Source organism: Gadus morhua, chromosome 21 (assembly GCF_902167405.1).
Source record: "Gadus morhua chromosome 21, gadMor3.0, whole genome shotgun sequence".
NCBI classification, from domain to species: Eukaryota; Metazoa; Chordata; class Actinopteri; order Gadiformes; family Gadidae; genus Gadus; species Gadus morhua.
Window position 1 is genome coordinate 9,914,638 of NC_044068.1, and position 23,300 is coordinate 9,937,937.

The 23,300-nt window shown below is 46.5% G+C and overlaps 1 protein-coding gene across 1 annotated transcript; it reads right to left on the minus strand.

Moving 5' to 3' along the window:
• Positions 1–236: 236 nt before the first annotated feature.
• Positions 237–23,134, minus strand: sptlc2b (serine palmitoyltransferase, long chain base subunit 2b). Its single transcript, XM_030344729.1, has 12 exons — positions 22,854–23,134; positions 18,613–18,807; positions 17,732–17,886; positions 16,477–16,625; positions 15,330–15,454; positions 12,875–12,968; positions 11,667–11,772; positions 10,267–10,486; positions 8,460–8,586; positions 5,188–5,323; positions 4,276–4,405; positions 237–3,006 (listed from the first exon to the last, which is right to left on the minus strand). The coding sequence occupies exons 1-12, from the start codon at positions 23,070–23,072 to the stop codon at positions 2,890–2,892; spliced, it is 1,773 nt and encodes a 590-aa protein (XP_030200589.1). The 5' UTR covers positions 23,073–23,134; the 3' UTR covers positions 237–2,889.
• Between the last annotated feature and the right edge of the window lie 166 nt (positions 23,135–23,300).

The following is a 23,300-nucleotide window of genomic DNA, read 5'->3' on the forward strand; positions in this document are numbered from 1 at the left end:
TGGATTAGCGCAATGCCATGGTGCGTAATTGAGCAAATTAGAAGCGTTCCAACTTCGAGCGGTCAAAATGTGGACGGTATCAATGTCCATCTCTCTATAATCGTTAGAGTGTGTGTGTGTGTGTGTGTGTGTGTGTGTGTGTGTGTGTGTGTGTGTGTGTGTGTGTGTGTGTGTGTGTGTGTGTGTGAACAGTTAGTCTATAACCGTACAAAAAAAGTAGAGACCAGATACACCAATACAAATAAACTGATTTAATCTTTGCAGCACCGTTTCCAAAAGCATGTTCAACAAACATCATTGCTTCAAAACAGCCTTTTCGTGCTTTATCTTAAAATCCCAACACAACAAACTTCTCAAGGGCAAGAGTTACTGATAGAGCTTCCAATGGGTAATGAAGGTCAGTCCACGGGTTTATTTGTTGGTGGGTTGAGCAACAGCAAAGAACATCAAAGAGTTCCACACCGGCAGCCTCCTATTGGTCAGTCTTTGTGACCTGTTCTAAGCCAGAAGACACTAGCCTACCACCGGACAAAATGTTCATGTTGCGATATGTTGCAATCACATTGTGCCTTCACAGGAAGACAACCAGGAAGAGCTGGTATTCGGAAAGGAAACTGAATCAAGTTGTGATTTCAGAGCAAATCCAAGGACAGAGAAGAGAATATTCTAGGATACGTTGTGTTTGTTCTATATATTTTTTTATTATTAAATCACTGCTCAACTGTTATTCAAGCCGTTTGGGACAAAGACAAACAAACAAATGTCAAACCATCATTTTGGAATGAATGCAGAAAGGCAACACAATGGAAAATCGAATTTACAGTTTAAAAAGTGACCAAATAGTCCCATGGCGCTAAAATGCCAGAATCATAAAAAAAAGGTAGCTTGATACTTTGTGTTAAGATTAATCAACATGTATAAAGGAATGACCAGATAGACCCCAACAGCCGCTTCACTTACTGACAACAATGAGGTGAACTTCAACTTGCAACGACAATAACAGAAACAACAACAACGTGAAGCTGCGAACAACATGAGGGAACATGGAAAGCTTTAAGTGTTCTGCCATCCCACCATGCACCACATCGTAGCGGCAAACCTACGACGCTAGCTAGCGCAGACAGACAATCGGAAGTAGTAGATCGATGAATAACAACGACATTCAAAACCCTCGAACCAGGTGGATCTGGAATGTCATCCAATCAGATCAGACGATAAACAGACAATAAAACAGACGATAAACGGTGAAGGGTGCAAAATAAACATAACATTTTCCAAAAGCACGTCCAACAACGCCGAAAGCCACCTTCAGCGCCTACATCATATGTGCATCTGCCATGCTTGTCAGTAGTTCTCGCACTGAAGTCAAACGTTGTGAGTAGTCGGGTACAAAAGACAAAGACATAGGGCATCAACACAGGGTGACACATTTCAAGCTGCCGTTCTGATAACAACCAAACAGATAAGATTACACTTTGATAAACCAGGGGCAGCTGGGAAAGAAATGAACCAAATCAAAAATACAACACAGGGCCAAAATAAATAAATAGCACGTCTGCACTTCGGAGAAGCAGGGACGCCTCGTCGTCATACATACAGATGGTGGTTCAGCAGTGCGTGGTTATCGCAAGGGGGAGTGGGGGGGGGTGTGGCTTGGTAAGCGTGTTTCCCCCTGAAAAGCACTTGAGTGAGGAGAATGATGCGTCTGCAAAAGGCGTGTTTCTCTCTGTGTGTGTGTGTGTGTGTGTGTGTGTGTGTGTGTGTGTGTGTGTGTGTGTGTGTGTGTGTGTGTGTGTGTGTGTGTGTGTGTGTGTGTGTGTGTGTGTGTGTGCGTGTCTTTCTGTGTGTGTGTATGTGTGTGTGTCTGTGTGTGTCTGTGTGGCATCATTCGCATATAGAAAGGTTGAAGAAAGCTCAAGTTTTCGAGTGCAGGTGTCCACAGTGAATATTGTGGCGCGTCATGAAACGACAACCGAGTTTAAAAATGAAAAGAGAATGCTCTTCCGGCAGCCTCTTCCTTTAAAACTTTTTGCCCCCTTTCAGAATGGTTTGATTTGACATTTTTAAAAAGAAAAATACAAAATCTATCTATACAATTATATCCTTTGGTTAGGGGATTTTTTTTTGCGTATTCAAGTAAAAGTGTTTAAAGAGGAAAAAGCAAAAATACCAACATAAATAAGAGACTGAGGACATGTTTGCACTTTCTGCTTCCTGCATAGAAGCATCTGATGGGCTCCACCATGCTGTAGTCCCATCTTCACAGACCAGGATAAATAATATTTACAAATATATTCTTTTCTCTTTCCTTTACTTGCGTTTGCATCGCAACCTCTTTTAAAATCCTATTTCCGGTTAGTATATGTATTTTCTTTAGTCAACCAGTTGTTACGCAAGACAGGTAGCGGTTTACTCTCTTTTGCCTCCTCAAACGCTGTTGGAGTCACAGGAAGAAGGGGAAACAAGTAACCCGTGTGGTTGGATTGCTGCTATTGCACAAGTTAATAATTCTGTGTGAACAAAAATCTAAAGATATTTAAATATATATATATTTATACATATATATGTGTTTCAATTTAGGTAAGGGTGAGGTGAATGCAGTCACAATAAGTTAAGACTTTAGCGAGTGAAAACGCATTGTGTAACAATGCATTAGAGTTGCGAAGGACTGGAAGTGAACCCCCCCTCCCCCCATATCTGGTGAAAACAGATCTCCCAGAGTGCACCACTGCAGCACTGGTGACATCCCCCATCCCCCGCCAGGTTTGAGTAAGCAGGACCAGGGGGGGGGGGGGGGGTCGAGGTTGCCAGTGTGTTTTTAAAGGGGAAAAAGAGTCGCTTGGGAATGGAACTGAGAGAGAGGGGCGGAGTAGAGACTGGAGGGGGGGCTCAGTCCTGCAGGTAGCTCTCCTCCGACATCCAGCCCAGGCCGGGGGTCACGGTGGGCTGGTGCCGGGAGTACTTGAGCTGGAGGAGGTCGCCCACCTCGCCAATGGCTTTCAGAGCCTGTAGGGAAGACCACACAACAACAACCCGGTCAGCAGTCGACTTTTATGCTGGAGGAAAACCAAACACCCGTTATGTTAACGTTAGTTTTCACACACACACACACACACACACACATACACACACACACACACACACACACACACACACACACACACACACACACACACACACACACACAGACGGACGTAGAGAGAGCGATAGAGAGAGATAGATAGACATTGAGGTGGAGGGCGGGGAGATTATAACATTATTAACGTTCATCCCATTGGACAGCCAGTATTTGATCATTGACCAATCAAAGTGAAGGAGGAGGACGGTACTACACTTGCATGTCCACCCCTGGACAAATTAACTCAGGACTCATCGGCCCTTAAAACATGAAAGATCCTGCACTCCTAGAACACAGCGGAGCACCTGGAACCAATTTAACCTCCTCTGCTGACCCCCCTCTCCTTTAGACACGCACACACGCACACGCACACACACACACACACACACACACACACACACACAGTTAAGGGGCGCCGATTCCCCTTGTGAATGGCGTATTAAAAAGCGGTGTTGACTCAGGCCCCGTGGCGCGATGGATGGAGGGCCTTTGAAGAGACGCACGAGCCCTTTGTCAGCCGGATAAATGGTGATGAACGCCGGGTGCGCCTGGCCTTCCAACTTGGGTGTGTGTGTGTGTGTGGGGGGGGGGGGGGGGGGGGGGGTTCATGGAAAATCGTAACATCAGCTGCGTTTAGTGGCCAGCGCTGACAGACCCAAACCGACACAGATGGGAATGTGCACGTGTTGGCGCTACTATACACACACAGACACGCTCACTCACGCACACACACACTCACGGAGATCTGACAAACTTGACTGATGGTGAAGCTCCAGATCTACGGGTGCTGCGGAGGCGGCCGCCGGCCCAAACACATGGCCCCTCCAGGGCCTAAGCACCCCTCTCTGTCAGCGTCACCCCGGATTACAATCAGCTCCTCCCACTGTCAACGGCGGCCGTGTGATCCCGCGGCTTTCCCTTAAACGCGTGCCAGGCAGCGTCGAGTCGTTGTGACCCGCGAGTCTCACCATAAACGTTTCCAGTTCTCACTTTTTTTTTTTGCACACACACACACACACACACACACACACACACACACACACACACACACACACACACACACACACACACACACACACACACACACACACACACAAACACACACACACACACAGCGGTCTGACCAGTGGACCAGAGACCCCCCGGACCCCTCGTACCACGTCCAGCGTCTCTCGGGTGTGGGCGGCCGACACACAGAAGCGCGCCCGTGACTCGATGATGGGCGTGGCGGGGAAGCCCACCACCACCGTGCCGATGTTCCTCTTCAGCATCTCCCGGCCGAACGCCCTGTAAACAACAACAACAACAACGTCAGGTAAGGTACGGGAACTTTATTTGTACCCGGAGATAGATTTGGTTGCAGTTAAAAAGAGTAAGCTGCTTACACATATACAGACAACATTTAGGATATCGACTGAGACAGTGACAACAGTGCCCCAGACATGGAAACATGGATTAAATAACAACAACAACAACCTTGTTCACAACCACGGTGAGACGCCGGCAGGTCTGGACACTCGTTTGCTATTTCAGTTTAGTTTGACAGTTTGCCTGTAATGCTGCTATTATGCGTGTCCATGACGGCCCTCATTGCACTCCTCTGCTTCCCCAGTATGAACCCCGCGTTGGGTTCAAGGTTTCTTCATTGTTAATCAGGGTTTTTCCGGCCTGTAAAGCCCTTTTAGACTGCAAGTGGGATTAACGGTTATACTGAGAATTGCCTGACCTCACACAGAGAAGCGGTCCTACCCAATCCTGGCAGACTCTGTGTTTATGAGGGGTGAGGGTTAGGGGTTGTTGCTCAGGCAACGAGGGGTCAGGAGGGGTTAAGGTGATACGTGTTAAGGTTAGAGGAAGTGGTCTCTTCCTAGGGTTAGGGTTGATAGTCATGTTTAGGGGGTTAGGGTTTGGGTATGGGAATAGTGTTAGGGGCATAAGGTAGGGGTCTGAACCCATCTTTGTTAACTGGTAGAGAGTAAGGGGTCAGGGGTTAGAAGACGGACCCCATCTTTGCGGGCTGGTGGAGAGTAAGGGCTTAGGGATCGAGGGGTTAGAGGAAGCGGTCTTACCCTATCTTTGCGGGCATGTACAACATCATGGGAACCACCGGGGAGTCGTCGTTGCCGTAGATGATGAAGCCCATCTCTCGCAGTTTTCTGCGGAAGTAAGTGGTGTTCTCCGACAGCTGCCTCAACCGGTCAGCGCCTGAGGGAGGAGACAGACGGACAGGTGAGTAACAATGGACTGAATGTTGTCGGTTTTTAAGTCCGCTAGCCCGTACAACGCTGAAACTGAAATTATACATGAGCCTATAGGTAATGATAAAAGAGGGCTTTTCCTTCCACAGAGATTAGAATTGATCCAACATGTCGAGGTGAATTATACAAATTCTGTGACTCAAAATAGAGAGAGAGCCGTAATTCGATAAAACAGATAAAAGGGAATTTCTTTACCCAAAATTGTGGGTTTATTTGGTTTAGTTGTCAGACTCGGGGCCATCAAAACACACACAAATCACTTCCTGTGATTTGTGGTTACACCGTGCCCGTTGCTAAACTGGAAAAAGGCTCTGGTAGATAGCATCTTATCCAAGCAAACAAGCGTCTGGTACGGCACGCTGATGACTGGCCCAATCCTCGGGCTTCAAAGTGTTGGGAGACGCAACAACGTTGGACATGATATTTATCGTGATTTATTTCCCCGGGGCTCCTCTCTGATCTGAGTGATTACATGGAGAGGGGGGGGGGGGGGGGGATAGTGGTTTCCCTTTGTACTGTTGTAGCATATTAGCATCTGTTATCCGCCTTTTCCACTGAAGAACGCTTAGCTTATTATGACGTCCACACCTGTAACTCATACACGAATAAAAGCTTCCAACAACAGAAGGCGACCATCTTGTTGCTTTAACAAACAAACTGAAACTTCGAAAAACAACAACACGCAAGCAGGGAGCTTAATCTCCCCCCCCCCCGCCCCCTCCCCCCTTCTCTTTTGGACTCGGAATGCGTCGGCGTCTGCGACTTCAAAAGGCGAGAGAGCGCTCAAAACAGCGTGGCTGCAACCAATCAGAAGTCACGCCACACGTCACTGTTCCTCTTCCAAGAGGGGAGGGCCTGCCGGGTGTCCCGGTGCACGCAGCCCAAGGTCAGAGAGCCGTCTGGGGGGAGAAGGGCCCGCGGTGGAGGGGAGAACGGGCCGCGGTCGAAGGGAGAACGGGCCACGGTGGAGGGGACAACGGGCCACGTAGGAGGGGACAACGGGCCACGTAGGAGGGGACAACGGGCCACGGTGGAGGGGACAACGGGCCACGGTGGAGGGGACAACGGGCCACGGTGAGCGGCAGTAGCTCAGCAGGTAGAGTGGGATGGCCGGTAACCGCAAGGTTGCTAGTTCGAACCCCGGCAGCTTCCAGCTGAGTGTCGAGGTGTCCCTGAGCAAGGCACCTATCCGTAACTGCTGGCTGGCTGTCACCTTGCATGGTTGACTCCGCCGTCGTTGTGGGAATGGGTGAATTCAGGCAATATTGTAAAGCGCTTAGGAAAGAAGCGCTATAGAAAATGCAGTTAATTTACAATTTACTATTTACGATGGAGAGGAGCCGGACGGTTGACGGGAAAGGGGGGGGGGGGGGGGGGGGGGGGGGGGGGACAGGCGAACATACAAAAGTGGTTTCGGTTCATTCTTCTCAGAAACGACCGTGTAATGGATCCGATGTCTTGTGTCACTTGATTTGACACCTTGAGAACCGGTTCGTCCGCCTGGAGTCAGACTGTGCATTTACAATGTCTCAAAATTAAAGTAGTCTGAAACCGGTTTCAGGTGACAGGAGGACTGCAACACTGCGGTGACATAACACTTCCGATTGATGCACAATGGAGGCATCTCGATGCAGATAGATGTATCTGATCGATAGAAATCTACAAAGAGACCAAAACAGCTGATCTAGAGCAGCATCTATAGAGGCTATGGAGGGGGAAGAGAGAGGGGAGAGAGGGAGAGAGAGATCACAGGGGGCCCGTTTGATCGCAGGTCTTCGGCATGGTGCCCCTTTGTAAACAGCTGTGCTACGCAAGATATACACAGTCCCCCTCACCCACACACCCCACTGTCAGAAGTCCCAAGATATACACAATCCCTCTCACCCACACACACCACGGTCCCTAGCCAGACTTCTGTGTTCCATCAGTTTTTAAGCCAATGATTCTTCTATTTATTTTCTGTCAATTTGCAGAAACGATCCTCCAATGCTTGGAATTGGAAAACCTTTGCACTTGGCAAGTTATATACAAATTGATTAGAACTAAATGTTAACCATTGTTTAAATTTTATCTTCATATTGAGAGTGTGAGACGGATGGAAGTGGGCTGGTCCATGAGATATGAGAGTCATATCTGGGCTGAAACCCATACCAAATACCGCTCCTTTATTTACTGATTTTCTATACTGCCTTTGGCCTTTTGATAGCAGCTCGTATCAGCTGGCTGGGAATGAGAGATTACCATAGCAAGCAGAAAATGGTTATCACGTAGAAGTAGCCCGAGTACAAAGGTGGTAAAGCTAATACCCCAAATCTAAAATAAACAAATCGAATCACGAGAGTTCTCTGAAAACGTCAAAGGCATTCAATATGAGCGGTCACATAACGTGGAGCCGAGACGCGATCTCCACAAAGCTCTTGGATGCCCCCTTGTGGTCGACGCTTCAATGTACCGTCAAGCCAGCAATGATGTAATACAAAATGCAGACGGATCATTTGACTGTAGAAAGCTGTCCTCATGACCTAAATATGTGATTACCGCAGTCATCTTGCTAAAGGAATCTGAGGCAGACAATACATGAGGGATGTGGTGGGGGCAGGAAATTAACACACACAGATTGTGTTCACCATAATAGCACACACACACACACACACACACACACACACACACACACACACACACACACACACACACACACACACACACACACACACACACACACACACACACACACACACACACACACACACACACACACAAAAATGTTTTCAATTTTGTAGCGTTCACTTCTTATACTGACAATTCTCATAGTCCTCATAGTTCTGGAATTTGCAGTAAGCAATAAGCAATAAGCGCTTTGATGTTATCCAAGCAAAGTCTCAATAGATTATAATTAATTCCATTGCTCTCCACATTGCTCTCCGTCCGTGTGCCAGCCCAACACAACGCCCTGACCTACCTGGCAGGTTTGTTACCAAGCCAGGACAGGGCATTTATACTGTAAGCGTGAAAGCCACAGCACAAGGGCGTGCTTTGGCTTTCACACACACACGTACACACACGCACACGCGCGCTCCACCTACCCAGCGAGGTGCCGTCCTCCCCCATGATGGTGGTCATTGAGGTGATGATCTGCTGGGCGACCGGCGGGGGCATGGAGGTGGCGTAGACAGCGCTGTGGGAGTGGCTGCGCAGGTACTGGATCAGCTCCTGGGTGGGAGATAACGCACGACGGCATTGTTTGAGTTGGGGGAAAAACACAACGCGTTTGTGCTTTGAGGTCATCGTGTGCTTTGAGGCCATCGTTAGATGTTAACCGTAGTTAAGTTAATAGTCTTAAATAATGGTTGGCTACTGAGGTTAACTAAGGCCCTGGTTTGAAGAATAAACAGGAATATTCATTTTGTACAAATTGGCGACTGCAGTAAAAATGATTTCCCAGATACAGACAGAGCATTTGGGGCATGGCTAAAGGTACACCTTGGCAATAGGTCTGTGCTTGTGTATGTGCATGTGTGCCTCCATCTTTGATGATTTGATGGTGCAATAATGCGATTACTCGAGGACACTACGAATTTCTTTGGTATGTTGTCAACCAGGAACACCCCTGCTCCGGCTGTCACTTCCTCATCACATTGTCCCTTCACACCTTGAGTCATGGTGTTGTTGGGAAGGTGTGTGCGGGTTATTCTATAATTGCATGAGGTATCCGGTACACCAAAACAGGTTAGGCATACAAATGAGTATAATGCTCCTGGGTAGCTGTCAACTTCATTAAGTCATACAAATTAACCTCTTGAATCTTGAAGCAAAAACGTGTCCCATGAATTTCCTTCTTTTTTTTTTGCCCCTACATGAGGTCATTGCATAAGATTCGAAAAGGGAGAAAAAAACCAAAACAAGCATGTGATCGAGTCACAACTAAGTGCTGCTGATCATGTGAGACACACTTCCCCCAGGTTTACACTACAGGCGGAAGCACTCAGCCATGCATTACATAAAAAGGCCACCAACTCTCTGAGGCGGATTACCAACCACTACTTACAAAGCACTCCACATATTAACGATACCTCAGCTTTATCATCGATGGCCCTGTTATTTGTGTAAATTACATTGGTTTCGTTTTTGTTGGGATGACTACTTTGTGTTGTTACAGGTGCTGCTCGGTTTTCCGTGCTTTTAGTACGACAGAATGTCTATAGATGTCATCCATTTGACGAAAGTCAGTTAGTGGACGCTTTAATCCGAGGTGACCTACTTAGTGAATTCAGATAAAGGTCATGAAGAACCCCCCCCTACCTGCTCTTTATTGACCTAAATTCAGCTCCTCAATGCCCTTAATTCAGATCTGAATTTACTTTTGGTGAATTCACTTTTACTGATTTTTATTTTTTTTTTCCTTTCAGTAAATTCACTTTCAGGATCATTCAGATCATTCAGGTGCAATTAGGGGGACCCCAGCTAGCCGTTACACCATCCCCCATCCCTCATCTGCCTTTCACTTGAAGTGAAAGTTAATCATGTTTTCAGAAGTTCTTAGCTTTACAATGTTTCTTATTTCATGTTTCTAGGTGCTCCAGAGGCTTAGATATTAAGGTTTATGTAGATGTTGACAATTCTTACTATTTTCTCAGAAAACCCTCACGAAATGAGGTTCTTTTGCCTAGAATAGCATAGGGTTTTTAGCAGGCGTTCTCAGCAGGCGTCTTAGGAGTAAATGGGTCAAAGAGTTTCGGTTCCCTGTTCACACACCACTATCTTGCAGAACGCCCCCCAGCCTGCAACTGTCCGGGATTGCGTCATCATGTTTCCACAAGCAGAAGCGTGCGTGCGCGTGTGTGGCGGGTGTGTGGTGTGGGGGATGGGTGCGTCCCGCTCAGCCACACTCACCCTCTTGCCGCCGATGTAGCCGCCCGCGGCCCCGAAGCTCTTGGTGAACGTGCCCATCATGATGTCCACGTCCTTGGGGTCCAGGCCAAAGTAGTCCACCACCCCCTTGCCGTTGGGGCCCAGGGCCCCGATGCTGTGGGCCTCGTCCAGGTAGAGGAAGGCCTTGTAGCGCTTCTTCAGCGCGATCACCTCCGGCAGTCGCACAATGGAGCCTTCCATGCTGCAGCCGCGAGGGGGGGGGGGGGGACAGCGAGTCAGGGTGTAAGTGATGGGGGGGGGGGGAAGGATACAGAATGTATCCATCTAGCGTACAATCTGTACGCTAGATGGATCCCCCTACCGGCCTACCCGGTGGACTGTACTGAGCGGTAGGCGGATCCATCCATCGATACACTTCAACGCGTGACGCATCCGTAGGGTCGATGGTGGCAACGGGTTTGTTATTGCGAATCCAAAACACAGCCGTTGTTAAAACCACTGCACCGTGGTTGACGTGGAGAGGAGGGCTAGCTAAGAGCAAATGGCTTTTGTATACTCGGTTTTATAGGGGTTGGGGATGTGTGTATTTCTGGCGCAAAACCTCATAGTCCATTAACCTCGGATCAGTCGAGTGTATTGACCGCTTGAAGCACTATTGACCGCTTGAAGCCATTGGCTCAATGGCTTAAAACACCTTGGTGTGTGTGTGTGTGTGTGTGCGTGCGCATGTGTGTTACATTAAGGACCAGTCACGCCCTTGTGCTGTGGCTTTCACACTTCTAAATGCCCTGTCCTGGCTTGGTAACAACCTGCCAGGTAGCTCAGGGCGTTGTATGGACTGGCACACGGACGTGTGGAGAGCAATGGAATTAATTATAATCTATTGAGACATTGCTGGGATAACGTCAAAGCGCTTATTGCTACACAGCAAATTCCAGAGGGAGGGAAATGCCTAGATGGCAGCCATCGAGGACATGAGAGATCAGTATCAGAATAAGAAGCGACGGCTACAAAATCTAAGTAAAATTATTCAGGCCTAATAATCCCATATTTTCTCATTTCCACATCTTCTAATTTCTTTCAGATCATTTATTAAGATTCCCTTTTGTGTGTGTGTGTGTGTGTGTGTGTGTGTGTGTGTGTGTGTGTGTGTGTGTGTGTGTGTGTGTGTGTGTGTGTGCGTGTGTGTGTGTGTGCGCGCGCGCGCGCGTGCGTGCGCGCGTGCGTGCGTGCGTGCGTGCGTGCGTGTGTGTGTGTTAACCCTGGTCCTTAATCTTCAGGTTATGGTTTGTCATTCCCTTTAACATTGTACCACTATGGGGCCCTTTCCGGGAAAATTCGCTAACCAGACAGAGTCATGCTTCTCATTGTCTTGGATCATCAGCGTGTTATTTGAGGGTGTGTTGAGGGCGGGGCTGCACCTGTAAATGCCCTCAACCACGATGAGGAGCTTCTTCCAGGGTCGGTGTGTCCTGGGCTGGCCGTGAACGATGGCATCCCTCAGGAGCTTCTCAAGGCTCACCATGTCTGAAGAAACACACACACACACACACACACACACACACACACACACACACACACACACACACACACACACACACGTTAGCGGTGTTAAGCCAAGCCTTTGCCAGATGTCGACACGCCCGGATCCAGATGACTGACATGAGGATCATGACAGTGACAGCCCTTTCCGTCATTACTGTCGTCGCATCTGAGAGGTTTGTTTTGTTATCGTTTTCGGGTTCTCGTCCTGTTCTGCGTTTGAACTCAACACGTTATTTTAAATGTATTTTTTTTTTTGGCTTTCCTTTTCTTAGCGAACAGTGAAGCAGTGAATCAAAAGTAAAGCTGGTTTTATATTATCATTTCATTACTTTCTCACGTATCACGATTCTGTTAACGGCCGTAATGCCTTCAAAGACCGCGTTCAAGTCAAGGCCCACTCGTAAACGAACACTCCACTTTTCAGCTGTGTTTTCCCCTATATAAATAAAGTTTTGATTAATGGATTGAAATCATCCGAGTGACTCTATAGAGAGATGTCACCCTCTGCCCTCTGAAAGCCGATGCCCTCGCGGTTCTTTGTGGGACATCCCCCCCCCTGAGAGCCTCAAACACATCACACACCACCACCACCATCCCCCCAACAGCCCATTTGGGTAGCATTCAAATCGGTACAACAGGTGAAACCACTTGCAGTCGGCACACCCTTGGTGTTCAGACGAGCTGTTTGCTTTCACAGAGCTCATCAAACATGTCAGGGATGCGTCAACAATGGTGTCTGTGAGGGCCTGGGAAACGCATTACTCTGCTGTGTTATCCAGTCGTGTTGAATTTAGAACACACCCTGTTGAGATAGACTATCTCCGGTGCCACTGATATTCACTAATAAAACTTGAATGACAGACCTTGTCTCCTATAGCACTCTGTTGTTGTTTGTTTTACTTGGGCCTTTTCTTTGGAGCGACTACTATTTTGTGACCCAATAGTGTGCTTCGATCATTATAATGTTTTGGTGTCAGACTACGATTTAAGAATTGGAATGCGGCCTCTGTGGGCTCTGGCTGTTGTGTACGCAGCATTGGGTTGAAAGCCCCCTACTTCAGACGGTTCAGGGCCCCTGACTCACTGTTGTGCTTGAAGACCCGGATGGTGGATCCCGAGAGACGAGCGCCAAGCACCAGGGAAGCATGGTTCAGCTCGTCGCTGAGGATCAGACAGCCCTGGAAGGACACAAGCAGAACAAGAGCGTCACGTTTGGGGTCTCAAAGTGCATGGGAGAAACCTTCGTGACCGGCCGACGACGGCAGGTACGAGGGGTTTCGTAAGGAGATATCGTTCGTGATCTAATCTATATTTCATATGAATGTCTGGAGCATGAACGTTGCAGAAACACAAAAGAGAGGCTAGACTGACCAGCCCTGCATTTGATCCTTGATGGTGAATGTGTTTTATTGTGCGCCTTGATACAAAGCGCAAGGGAAACTGCATTTATAGTTTGATCATCCGTGAAATTTGAGTTAAGCCGTCCGGTTTTTCCACTTTTGCGTAATGAAGAACACAATCCATTTCCTCATTCAGATGAATATCTGAACACAATGACTGGGATGAGGGTCAAAAAGATAAGGCTGACCGACTGAACATGACCTATTAACTTTCTGTAAAGCACTCAACAATTTCTTTGTCGTTTTTCACGTTAACAGTTCGTAGCTAAAACTGTAACCGATATCTAAAGTTGTACGGGCTAACTTGTAACGGTGGTGTCTGAGACTCTCAGTGTTTCAAATGCAACATTCATGTCTCTTTAATTCACAGCTAAATCAAGCAACTTTTCTCCAGCACGCCCAACAGTAGTACCGCAATATGCACAAACTGATGAAGTAAAAATGTCTTAAATAGAATGAATACAACACAAGCTCTAATGTTCCCTCCTTGCCAGAATTGAATCGTAAAAAATAACTTTTCAGACAGGATTTTTTCACACGGGAAAGATCCAGTCAAATACAAGTTCAAACAAGCACACAGACAAACATACACGCTTGTGTCGACTGTCACCGGGTGGAAACTTGTCAGAACCAACCACAAGTCCAAGTCTCCTGTCAGAATGACTGGAGAGGCAATAAAGACAATAAAACCGTTCCACCAACAGGCCTCTACTATCTGAAATATGAAAAAAAAAAAAAAGAGTCCCAGGCACAATCACCGAAACCTTATGTAACCGTCTTCTGATATTTCACACTGAACATTTTTCCCACCGGTGCACACCTTTTCCGTTGTGCTATCGACGCCCTGGGCGGTTGGGTCAAAGCCGGTTATTATGTTGTGGAGTAAGATAGGGAGTCAGGGGGAGAAGTGACAGGCGCACTGAGGAATGTATATCCCTATCAGCTGACCTGGACTGGAGAACAACCCTCCTCCTGTCCCAGGTTCTGCCTCAGCGTTCTGAGTAGTCCCTCCATGTCTCCCTCTCTTTAGGACGACGGACGGACGGACGGACGGACAGACGGACGGGGGCTCTCTCTATTACTATGTGTGTGTGTTTGTCTATCTTTCTCTAAGACTGTGGGTCTCTGTTTCTTTGACTCTGTGTGTGTCTCTGACTCTGTTTCTCTCCCTCCATTTCCCTCTCTCAATCTCTCCATTTCCCTCTCTCAATCTCTCCATTTCCCCCTCTCTCTCTCTCTCTCTCTCTCTCTCTCCCTCTCTCTCTCTCCCTCTCTCTTATGTCTCTTTCTCTCACACCATGTCTCTCCCACTCTATATCTCTCCCTCATTGTCTTTCTCACCCCCTCTCCGGATGACTCTCTAACCCTCCCTTTCTATACGTCTCTCACTTTCCCTTCTTGGTGTCTCTCGCTCCAGGATTCTCTCCATGTCTCTCTCTTTACCCCTCTGTTTGCCACAATTTATCCTCTCTCTCTGTTTCCATCTATTATATCTCCCCATGTCTTTCTCTATATGCATTTCTCTCCATCTCTCCCTCAAACTCTCTACTTCCTGTTTAAACACTGATACGGGGAGAAAGAGGAAGCAGCAGGGGTCATGGTTGATGCAGAGTAGCTGGGGAAAGTCACTTCCCACACACACACACACACACACACACACACACACACACACACACACACACACACACACACACACACACACACACACACACACACACACACACACACACACACACACACACCTCAGTGTTTTCAGAACAGCGAGTGGGAAGGGTTGGTGTTTTGGAACAGCCTGAACTCTGCAGGACTGGAGGTGTATCTCAAAAACAAACATGTTTTTGGCTGTTTTTCTGTTAGTGCCACAGGACGTGAGCTAATGGTTTTGTATGACATTGACTCAACAGGATTGTCAAGAAAAAGACAAAGAGACAAAACCAAAGAGAAAGAAAAATATTTACGTTAAATTGTCAATTGTTGTTCGATAATGGTCATCTACATTTATAAACATAAAGTAACATCGATTTTACCCTCACAGTAGCAACCGTGAGGGAATATTCTCAGATAGCGACCCAGGCCGAAAGAAATGCAATACAAGGACAAAAATGCCACGCAGCCAAGAGGAAGGAACCTTTTCCGTACCTTTCCAGCAAGTGCAGGAATGTTCATGGAATTGGTGGCGAAGCCCATGCCAAAGGTCAGCGCAGACTCCACGCCCAGGAACCGGGCCACCAGTTCCTCCATCTCCTGATGGATATCCAGGTTCCCTGTGAGGAGGACAGCGGGGACAATAGTTCAGCTAGCCGCGCGCCGCAACACTTAGTCACTGGGTACAGCTCCTGTGCGCTGCCAGGAACACCATCTATGCGACATTTGGTGACACAATGACACATTTCCTCTTCAAAGACACCCCATGAAAATGCTTCACCGTTGAGCCCATTTCCACCGTCATGTCTTTAACCTGTTCAACATTGAATAGCGAAAAACAAAGGAAAACATATCTGGTTTATTTTGCCTTTTTGGATCCTAACGAAATGACACACATTTTTGTTTTGTATTTTTGAATTTATGGAAAAAGGGGCCGGCTTAACTTTCAACCAATAATACCACACCTTTCCTCTCCCCTGCAACGGACCCAGCTGGCGAAACATATTAATTTGCCGCTATCCAATCACTCCTCCCCGGAGGATCAAACCCCATCCCCCTTGTGTTTTGCTCTGTGCTAATTAACCTGCCTGTTAGTGCATGGAAGCACGTCAGACTAAAGTGAATAACTTTTAAAAGCCCTTTCTCATCGGCCATAAGCATGAGTTCACTGATGTCGAGATAGGGCTTAGTAGAGCACTTAGTAAAGCTGCGATTCTTTATTCTTATTTTTTGTAACGATCTGAGGAACTCCGATGTTGTCCATCAGCACCAAAACTCATGGAGGAGGAACTCTGTTCCTTTCTTCAGGAGTTCGAAGTCGCTCATTTTCAGCTACTTTCAAAGCCAGCGTATTTCACAGCGCTTATCGTTTGGAGATAAGAGGCGGAAGCTGCTTTTTCAAAATAAGAGTGGCTTAAGGCTTACTTCATGGCACACTAAAATGTCCTATAAACACTTATTGGATGTTAGTGACGGGGATCGAAAACCTGTATAGCCAATTTATAATGCTCAACCTCAAAGTCTATGAAAGCCAAAAACGTTAACATTCATTCAGATTAAATAACGCGCAAGAAATTGTGTGTGTGTGTGTGTGTTTTTGTGTGGGTGTGTTGTGTGTGTGTTGCTTCTCTATCTCCCTTACCCATCTCACAGCGGGTGCCGCAGACCCCGGATCCGTACTTTTCAGTCACTTGGATGGCTGCGTCAGCACACTGGCCCACGTTCTCAGCAAAGCCCAGGTAGTTGTAGGAGCCCATGTTGATCACGTCCCTCATGATCTTACCCGTGTTCCTGGGTGGGAGAGGGAGAGAGAGAGCGGAAAAAGAACATAAACACACTGAAGTGTCGTCCTTTAATGTATGCGTTTATCAATTCTCGCTTGTTTTGAAAACATGTCTTAGTCCTACTAAACAAATATGTTATTACATATTTAATACTCATATGAAACAAATATAGGGTTATAAAGGTAATTTATATGTTTGGAATTATAAAAAGTCCATCCAATTCGTTTTGACCTTTGATAGTCCGTATTCTGAATAAAAAAAAACATCTAGTTTAATAACACTGCTGCCATGTTATTGTCATCATTAACATAATGTTATCACTAACAGGTTAGCCATTTAAATCAATGCATTGCTCTGGCTGGTTAAACTTCACCGAGGCCCAAGGACACACCTTAGGTTGACTCACACACACACCCACATTAAAGAGACATTTTCAAACCAATCCAATTAAATAATTGAAGAAGTAAACAGAGAACAGATTTGGTTTGGGCAAGGCACATTTGGCCGGTCAGTCTGAATAATAAAACATATACTTCAAAGACAAAAAACCACATGACACACACTCATAAGAGCAGATAGAGATGTGGTTATGAGTTGTCAGATGGCCTTCACGGAGACATTACATTATGCTCACCAGTACCAGGGGTCAACATCCCTGAACACGACCATAAAGTTGAGATAGTGACCAGATATGCAAACTACACTCGTCCCACACACACAGAGTCATCCGCGCACGCCCATTAGAGGAAGCATGACGACAGATGACATGGACAACATAGGGAAAGCTTGTCAAGTGTGTTGACACACAAGGTGGGATCGAACCAAAGTACAAGTGTGCGCACATCAATGACACATAAATGAACTTATACACATATGTATAGACGCACATACAGTCACATGTAAGCCTAGATACCGGTACACACACACACAAACACACACACATATTTGCACTAACACATGCACATGAAAAGCTCGTACAACAAGCATATCATACCCAAGCCACACATAAATACACACACTCATCCAAATATGCACTCTCTTGGCCTACATGCAACCGGGCAGTTCTCTTTGCACAAGGCAGTGGCAGGCGCACAACGGGGCCGAGACACTCACTGGAAGGTCCTGTTGTAGTCGTGGGAGACCTGCTCCACAATGTCCATCTTGGACCCGGGGACGCCGCAGAGGGGCCGGTTCCAGTTGTCCCGGATCCGCGTGTACAGGTTCCTCGTGTAGAAGTTCTCAAAGTCCTGGTACAGGGGAACGAAGTCCTACGAGACCACACAGCGGGCCGGAGGAAGAGAGAGAGGCGGGAGATAAGCAAGAGAATGTACGATAACAATAACAATAGAGGATGCATACCATAGCAATACATTGGAAACACTGCGTGAGACTGATACGAGGCCACACAAAAGATACGGTTTATCTCTGAGGACACGCAAGGTTCAACAGCAGTGTGCTGATCTCCCATAAGGGGAGGGTACGATATCTCCGAACAACGCGGAACACGACTCTTGAGGGATGTTTTTCTCCCGGCATTCGCCCTGATGTTGTCTGCATGATCAGATGGTCTAAGCCGCGGTTAGTTTGAGCTCGCTCGCTTCTCTCGTCATCTGACGGTTTAAGTGCATCTATTACCATTGAGGTTTTGAAGATTATACTCAGAAATCAAAAGGATCTAGGGATGAACATTGCAAATTTGCCTAACCTACAACTACTACAACGCAATGAGTCATCAGACACATTTTATAATGTTTCTATATTAATGCATGGATAAAAAATACAAAGTCATACAGCAGACGCGTTGATTTTGCTATTTTTTGCCAAGTATAGCTTGACTTGCTAAGTTAAAAAGTATAAGCATATGTGCCACGACACTGCTGAAGGGTGCCTAATGGTTGCACTGCAGACATGGGCTATCGAACCCAGTATCTTTATTCTACTGGAAGTCTACAACACAACACCCTGACCACAGGCGATCTCTAGAGCGACCGTACCTTCTGCTCGTCTCTCTCGCGCGCCACGCTGCACTTCTCGATGTTCCAGTGGCGCATGAAGTCGCGCAGGTATCCGAAGATGGTGAGGATGCCATAGCCCATGTAGGTGAGCACGGCCACCAGCAGGGGGGTCTCCTCATAGGATTCAACGAAGGGCTTGTTGTACAGACTGGGGTTCCGCACCACATTGTGGTTCTGGGGGAGCACAGGGAAAGAGGAAAAACTCAATTAAACATCCTCAAAATTTTACTTTTTGTTTGCATTCCCCGATATCCGCGCACCCACTCCCCATCAGTCAGCGCTCGAGTTTAAAGCTCAATATAGTTAAAGCACAATTTCATTCAAATAAAACGAGATATTTCACCTGAAATACCCCAGGGCAGAAATAAGTAATGGGCTACACACACTAATTATATATAAATCAATGGCTGCCTGCGGAGAGGTCGTTCATTAACCCTCCTAGGTGTCTCGGATTACTTAAACAAAAACAAAGCGGGGGAGATCAGAAAAACCCTGTCAACGCAAGGCAGAGGTCTCTTAAGACAACAATAGCGTCTGTGTGCCTTGGGCCATCCTCACAGCAGCCTCTGGTTTCCCCCTTTAGGGCCTCATGGCTTATCAGTCCTTGCAATCAGTTAACTTATTAAAACCCACCACAGCGCCTCTGACCACGTTTTATACGTGACTAAGGACAGAAGGTCCTGTAACTCCTTGTTACTAATTAGGAATGAAGGCAATGAGGGAAAGAACTCCACACAAAGCCACAATACACTACATGCTGCTGTATAGGGCGTTGGTTAAATTGCTGCTTTTATTGTTTTAGAAGCTGGTTACAAGGCACAATACACAATATACTTTATATTTTTGTGATTGGAGACCAGAGCCATGCCCGCTCGCTTGGTGGCGATACAGCCGTCATGAGGTCAGGGAGGGCTGAATTACGTTTACGAACCAGCATTACTGTTATAGGTTCCCATGAGCAAATTTAGAGCATAGTCAGGAGAGTGGTGTGATTCTGACACGTAGGCCCATCACACCTGGTCTCCAACTTAAAAATATATCTGGGGCTTAGCAACCAAACAAACCACAGCAAGACTGTGAGCTCTCCTCCTGATTCTACGCTAATCAAATGAGGTCTGTTGTTATACAGCTCCGCTGCCTCACGGCTCAGCAACCCCATAGCATGTGACAAGTCCCATGCTTTCTGGCAAATATCTCAGGGAAGGCAAAGAGGAGAACAGTGCTCCCTCAACTCGTCGAGTGCGTGCGTGTGTGTGTTTAATGCTGGTCGGGCAGGTTACTCCCTTTCCATACGAGTGCGTTCAAGACCAACACCGGGAACAAACAGAACGGGCCTGCCTAGTGTTTTGTGTACCAACACTAGTTTAAAAAAAAAAAAAGACCTTGCCTGCCCTGAGCACAAAGGCACTTTCACTCCCAAGCACAAACACTTGCTGGAAAAATAACGGAAACATCGCAAGGCTTTAGATGTCTATAGGAAGACAGCGCTGGCACTGAAGTTGTGTTCAGTAAACGAAAGTGTGTGGCAACTGTTGCCAAGACTGACCTTACAAAGGCTGCATCATGCAAGCAGGCCCGACTGGGAGAGGGGACACCACAGGCATTGTCGTGTTTGTGGTGTGGTGTGGTGTGGCGTGTAACAGATTCTTAAAAGAGCGAGGAAGCAAACAAGCGCTACGTGAATATGTATGTTAAAGAGTTGTGTGTAAGTTGAGTAATGCATGTCATAAAGAGGAACTATTGGCTGGTATACAGTACACTCAATGTACAGCACATTTCTGTTGGGGACAACTCTGATAAAGGGCTCTTGGATTAGGAAGCAGGAACAAAAAGCAATGTGTGCCGGAGATTAAAATTCAGCCCAACTGTGCAAACCATCCACCATATTTCCAGTGTACTTCATTTCACATCAGGCATTTAAGCTGCATGGATAAACACTGTCTTTCAACAGAAAATTCCAATGTGTACTGTAAGTAATGATCCAAATATTTACCTCTGATCTAGAGGCCTCTCCCTTTAACTGAAGTTTTTTCAAGGATTTTTGACACTCCTTTTCAATAAAAATAGTCCAAAATGATTCAATAACGGCGTGTTAAACTAAAGCAGGGTAGTATGCAAGGGGAGATATCTCCACGAACCAGAGGGAAATACCGGAAGAATCCTGGAAGCTGCTTTAGATACGGGCCTGCCATATCTAAGGTGCCAGGCTTTTTTATTGGAGGTAAGAAAACAACAACAAAGTGAGCTTCTACGATGGGAACGGACTATTATTGTGCTGTTGTAAAAGCTGTGTTTTGCACAAGCCCGTCCTTTTATACATTTTGCGAGCTGTAAGTCCATAACAGGAAGTCTTCATTCCACCTTGATGGATTTACAAGCCCTACATCCTTGATGGATCTGTACTTGTAGGTGATATGCTGAGGAGATACGAAGTAGATACACTTGGTTCCTCTCATAAAACAAGTTGCCAAGCATCTAGTGTTTCAGTGTGCCTTAACCTGTATCTCACACACACACACACACACACACACACACACACACACACACACACACACACACACACACACACACACACACACACACACACACACACACACACACACACACACAATATTCTTTCATTTCAACTTCTCAGTGTCTATTAAACAAAATAAAATAAGGTCAGCATTTTATAATACGTTTTGAACAAGAACTGGAATGTGTCAGATAAGCGAGATTTCTTTTGAAGATCACTGATCAAGAAAATCAAATTATGAAAAACATCGCCAGGATATTCTGTGTGTTTTGAAAATACATTTCAACAATGACAATATCCACTGATGGGGGCATGTATTATATTATCGATAGCACAGTATCTTTCCCTGTATATAATAGGATTCACCACCACGCCCTAGACATGCATTAGGTGAAATGACAGCTTTACAACTCAAGACCTGCCTCCAACTCGCTGACAATAGTCGGGAAGAATGACTCATAATCATGGATCTAAATGGCTCCACAGAAAGAAAACATGGAACCAATTATACAATACCACAATTTATCAAGTTCAACAGAAACCCAGCTTCCCGACATTGACAAACTGGAATCTAGAATGGAATCTGCCAAATCGTGAATTTGACAACATCATCTTAATGCGCAAGAGTGGTTCTGATATGACACACAACATTCAACATTCTTGTGAGGCAATCGGATTTCAGAATTTTGTAAGTTAGGATCAACTTGTATCACTTTTGACAGAAACTCTTTGCTAAACGCAGCATCATGGTATCACAATATGATCACAAACATTCCTTTTTCCAAGTTGACAGTTCCAGTAGATCTAGGCCTACAATCATAGGAAAAAGCATGCAAGGCAGCATGAATGGGTCAACCCCACACACCAACCCAAAACCCAACTCTGTTGCCATATATTCCCGTTCACCGTGGGGGCCACACCCAGCTCAGACTGAAGACATTCTTCCCCAGAGAATAAAGTGGGAACAACCCCCCTCCCCTTCTCCCAGGCGACAGAGACGCCTCCTCCAGTTACATTGTACAACGGGGTACTAGTATTCTTCATACTGGTGCCAATGTAAACAGAGACACTCTCCGCAGTCACACACACACACACACACACACACACACACACACACACACACACACACACACACACACACACACACACACACACACACACACACACACTAACAAGGGGTAAGGTTACAAAGACCTCAACACTGCAATCACACTGAATGACCAACTATGCACCTGTAGTTTGGGTAGTCTGTAGCTAAGAAACCGAAACGACGGGACTGGGAAACAAATAAATACGCTTCTCGTCAGCTTCCAAGTTGACAGACTGAGGAATGATTGAACTCTATCCCGTTACATATGTTTAAATTAATCCTGCCATAATTGTATGGGCAGTAATGTAAGCGAATAGCCAATGATCATGACAAAAAACACTAAAATAAGTACAAAAAAATATAGATTTATCTTTCATTTGCAGTAGTTTGTGATAAGTTTTAACTACCCCGACCCAACGTAACTGTTGTTATGTATGAAGACTCAGAGCCCCAGGGCATAGCGATATTCACACCGTTAACACCGATCCACAGACCGTCAAAACAAGCAGGCAACGACGTGAACGTATCGATCTCTACAGACAAAATGAGGATGAAAACACTTTGTTCCTCCCTAGTTAGCGGTTTAATATCCAACAGAGGATGGCTGGGCCTCACCTTTTCCCTCGGGCGGCGGTACTTTTGCGGCTGCTGAAACAGGCAGTGGTTCTTCACGAAGCCATTTTTACCCGATTTCTTGTCCTTTGAGCTCCGTTGGCAGGCGTCTCCATTCAGCAGCTTATTGCTGGAACTTTCTGTCATGTTCAGGCGGTAGCAGAAGGCGCCCGGCAACTGGAAAACTGAGGTATCTTCACTCGTGTGTGGCCGTGAAGTCATGTATGTGCCGAGGGGAGGGGGGAGAAGAGACGACAAGACGCCCACTCTGCACTATGCAACACGAGATTGCCGGAAACACCCGCCCCTACCGCTGTACATCGGCCAATGACGCCGCGGCAGACGTCACCCACTCTTCTATATGGGGGGGATGGTCCTAAAAGCACCGGGTCCACCTTATGGAAATGTCCTATAATAACCTCATCATGGGAAATAGGGAGAGTCAAGCAT

Excerpts from the sequence above, each read along its gene's own strand:
- sptlc2b (XM_030344729.1), bottom strand. The coding sequence starts at position 23,072 with ATGACTTCACGGCCACACACGAGTGAAGATACCTCAGTTTTCCAGTTG. Across the intron at positions 15,455-16,476 it reads CGGCACCCGCTGTGAGATGG|GGAACCTGGATATCCATCAG; the intron begins GTAAGGGAGATA and ends TCCTCCTCACAG. Across the intron at positions 12,969-15,329 it reads TTCCTGCACTTGCTGGAAAG|GGCTGTCTGATCCTCAGCGA; the intron begins GTACGGAAAAGG and ends GTGTCCTTCCAG.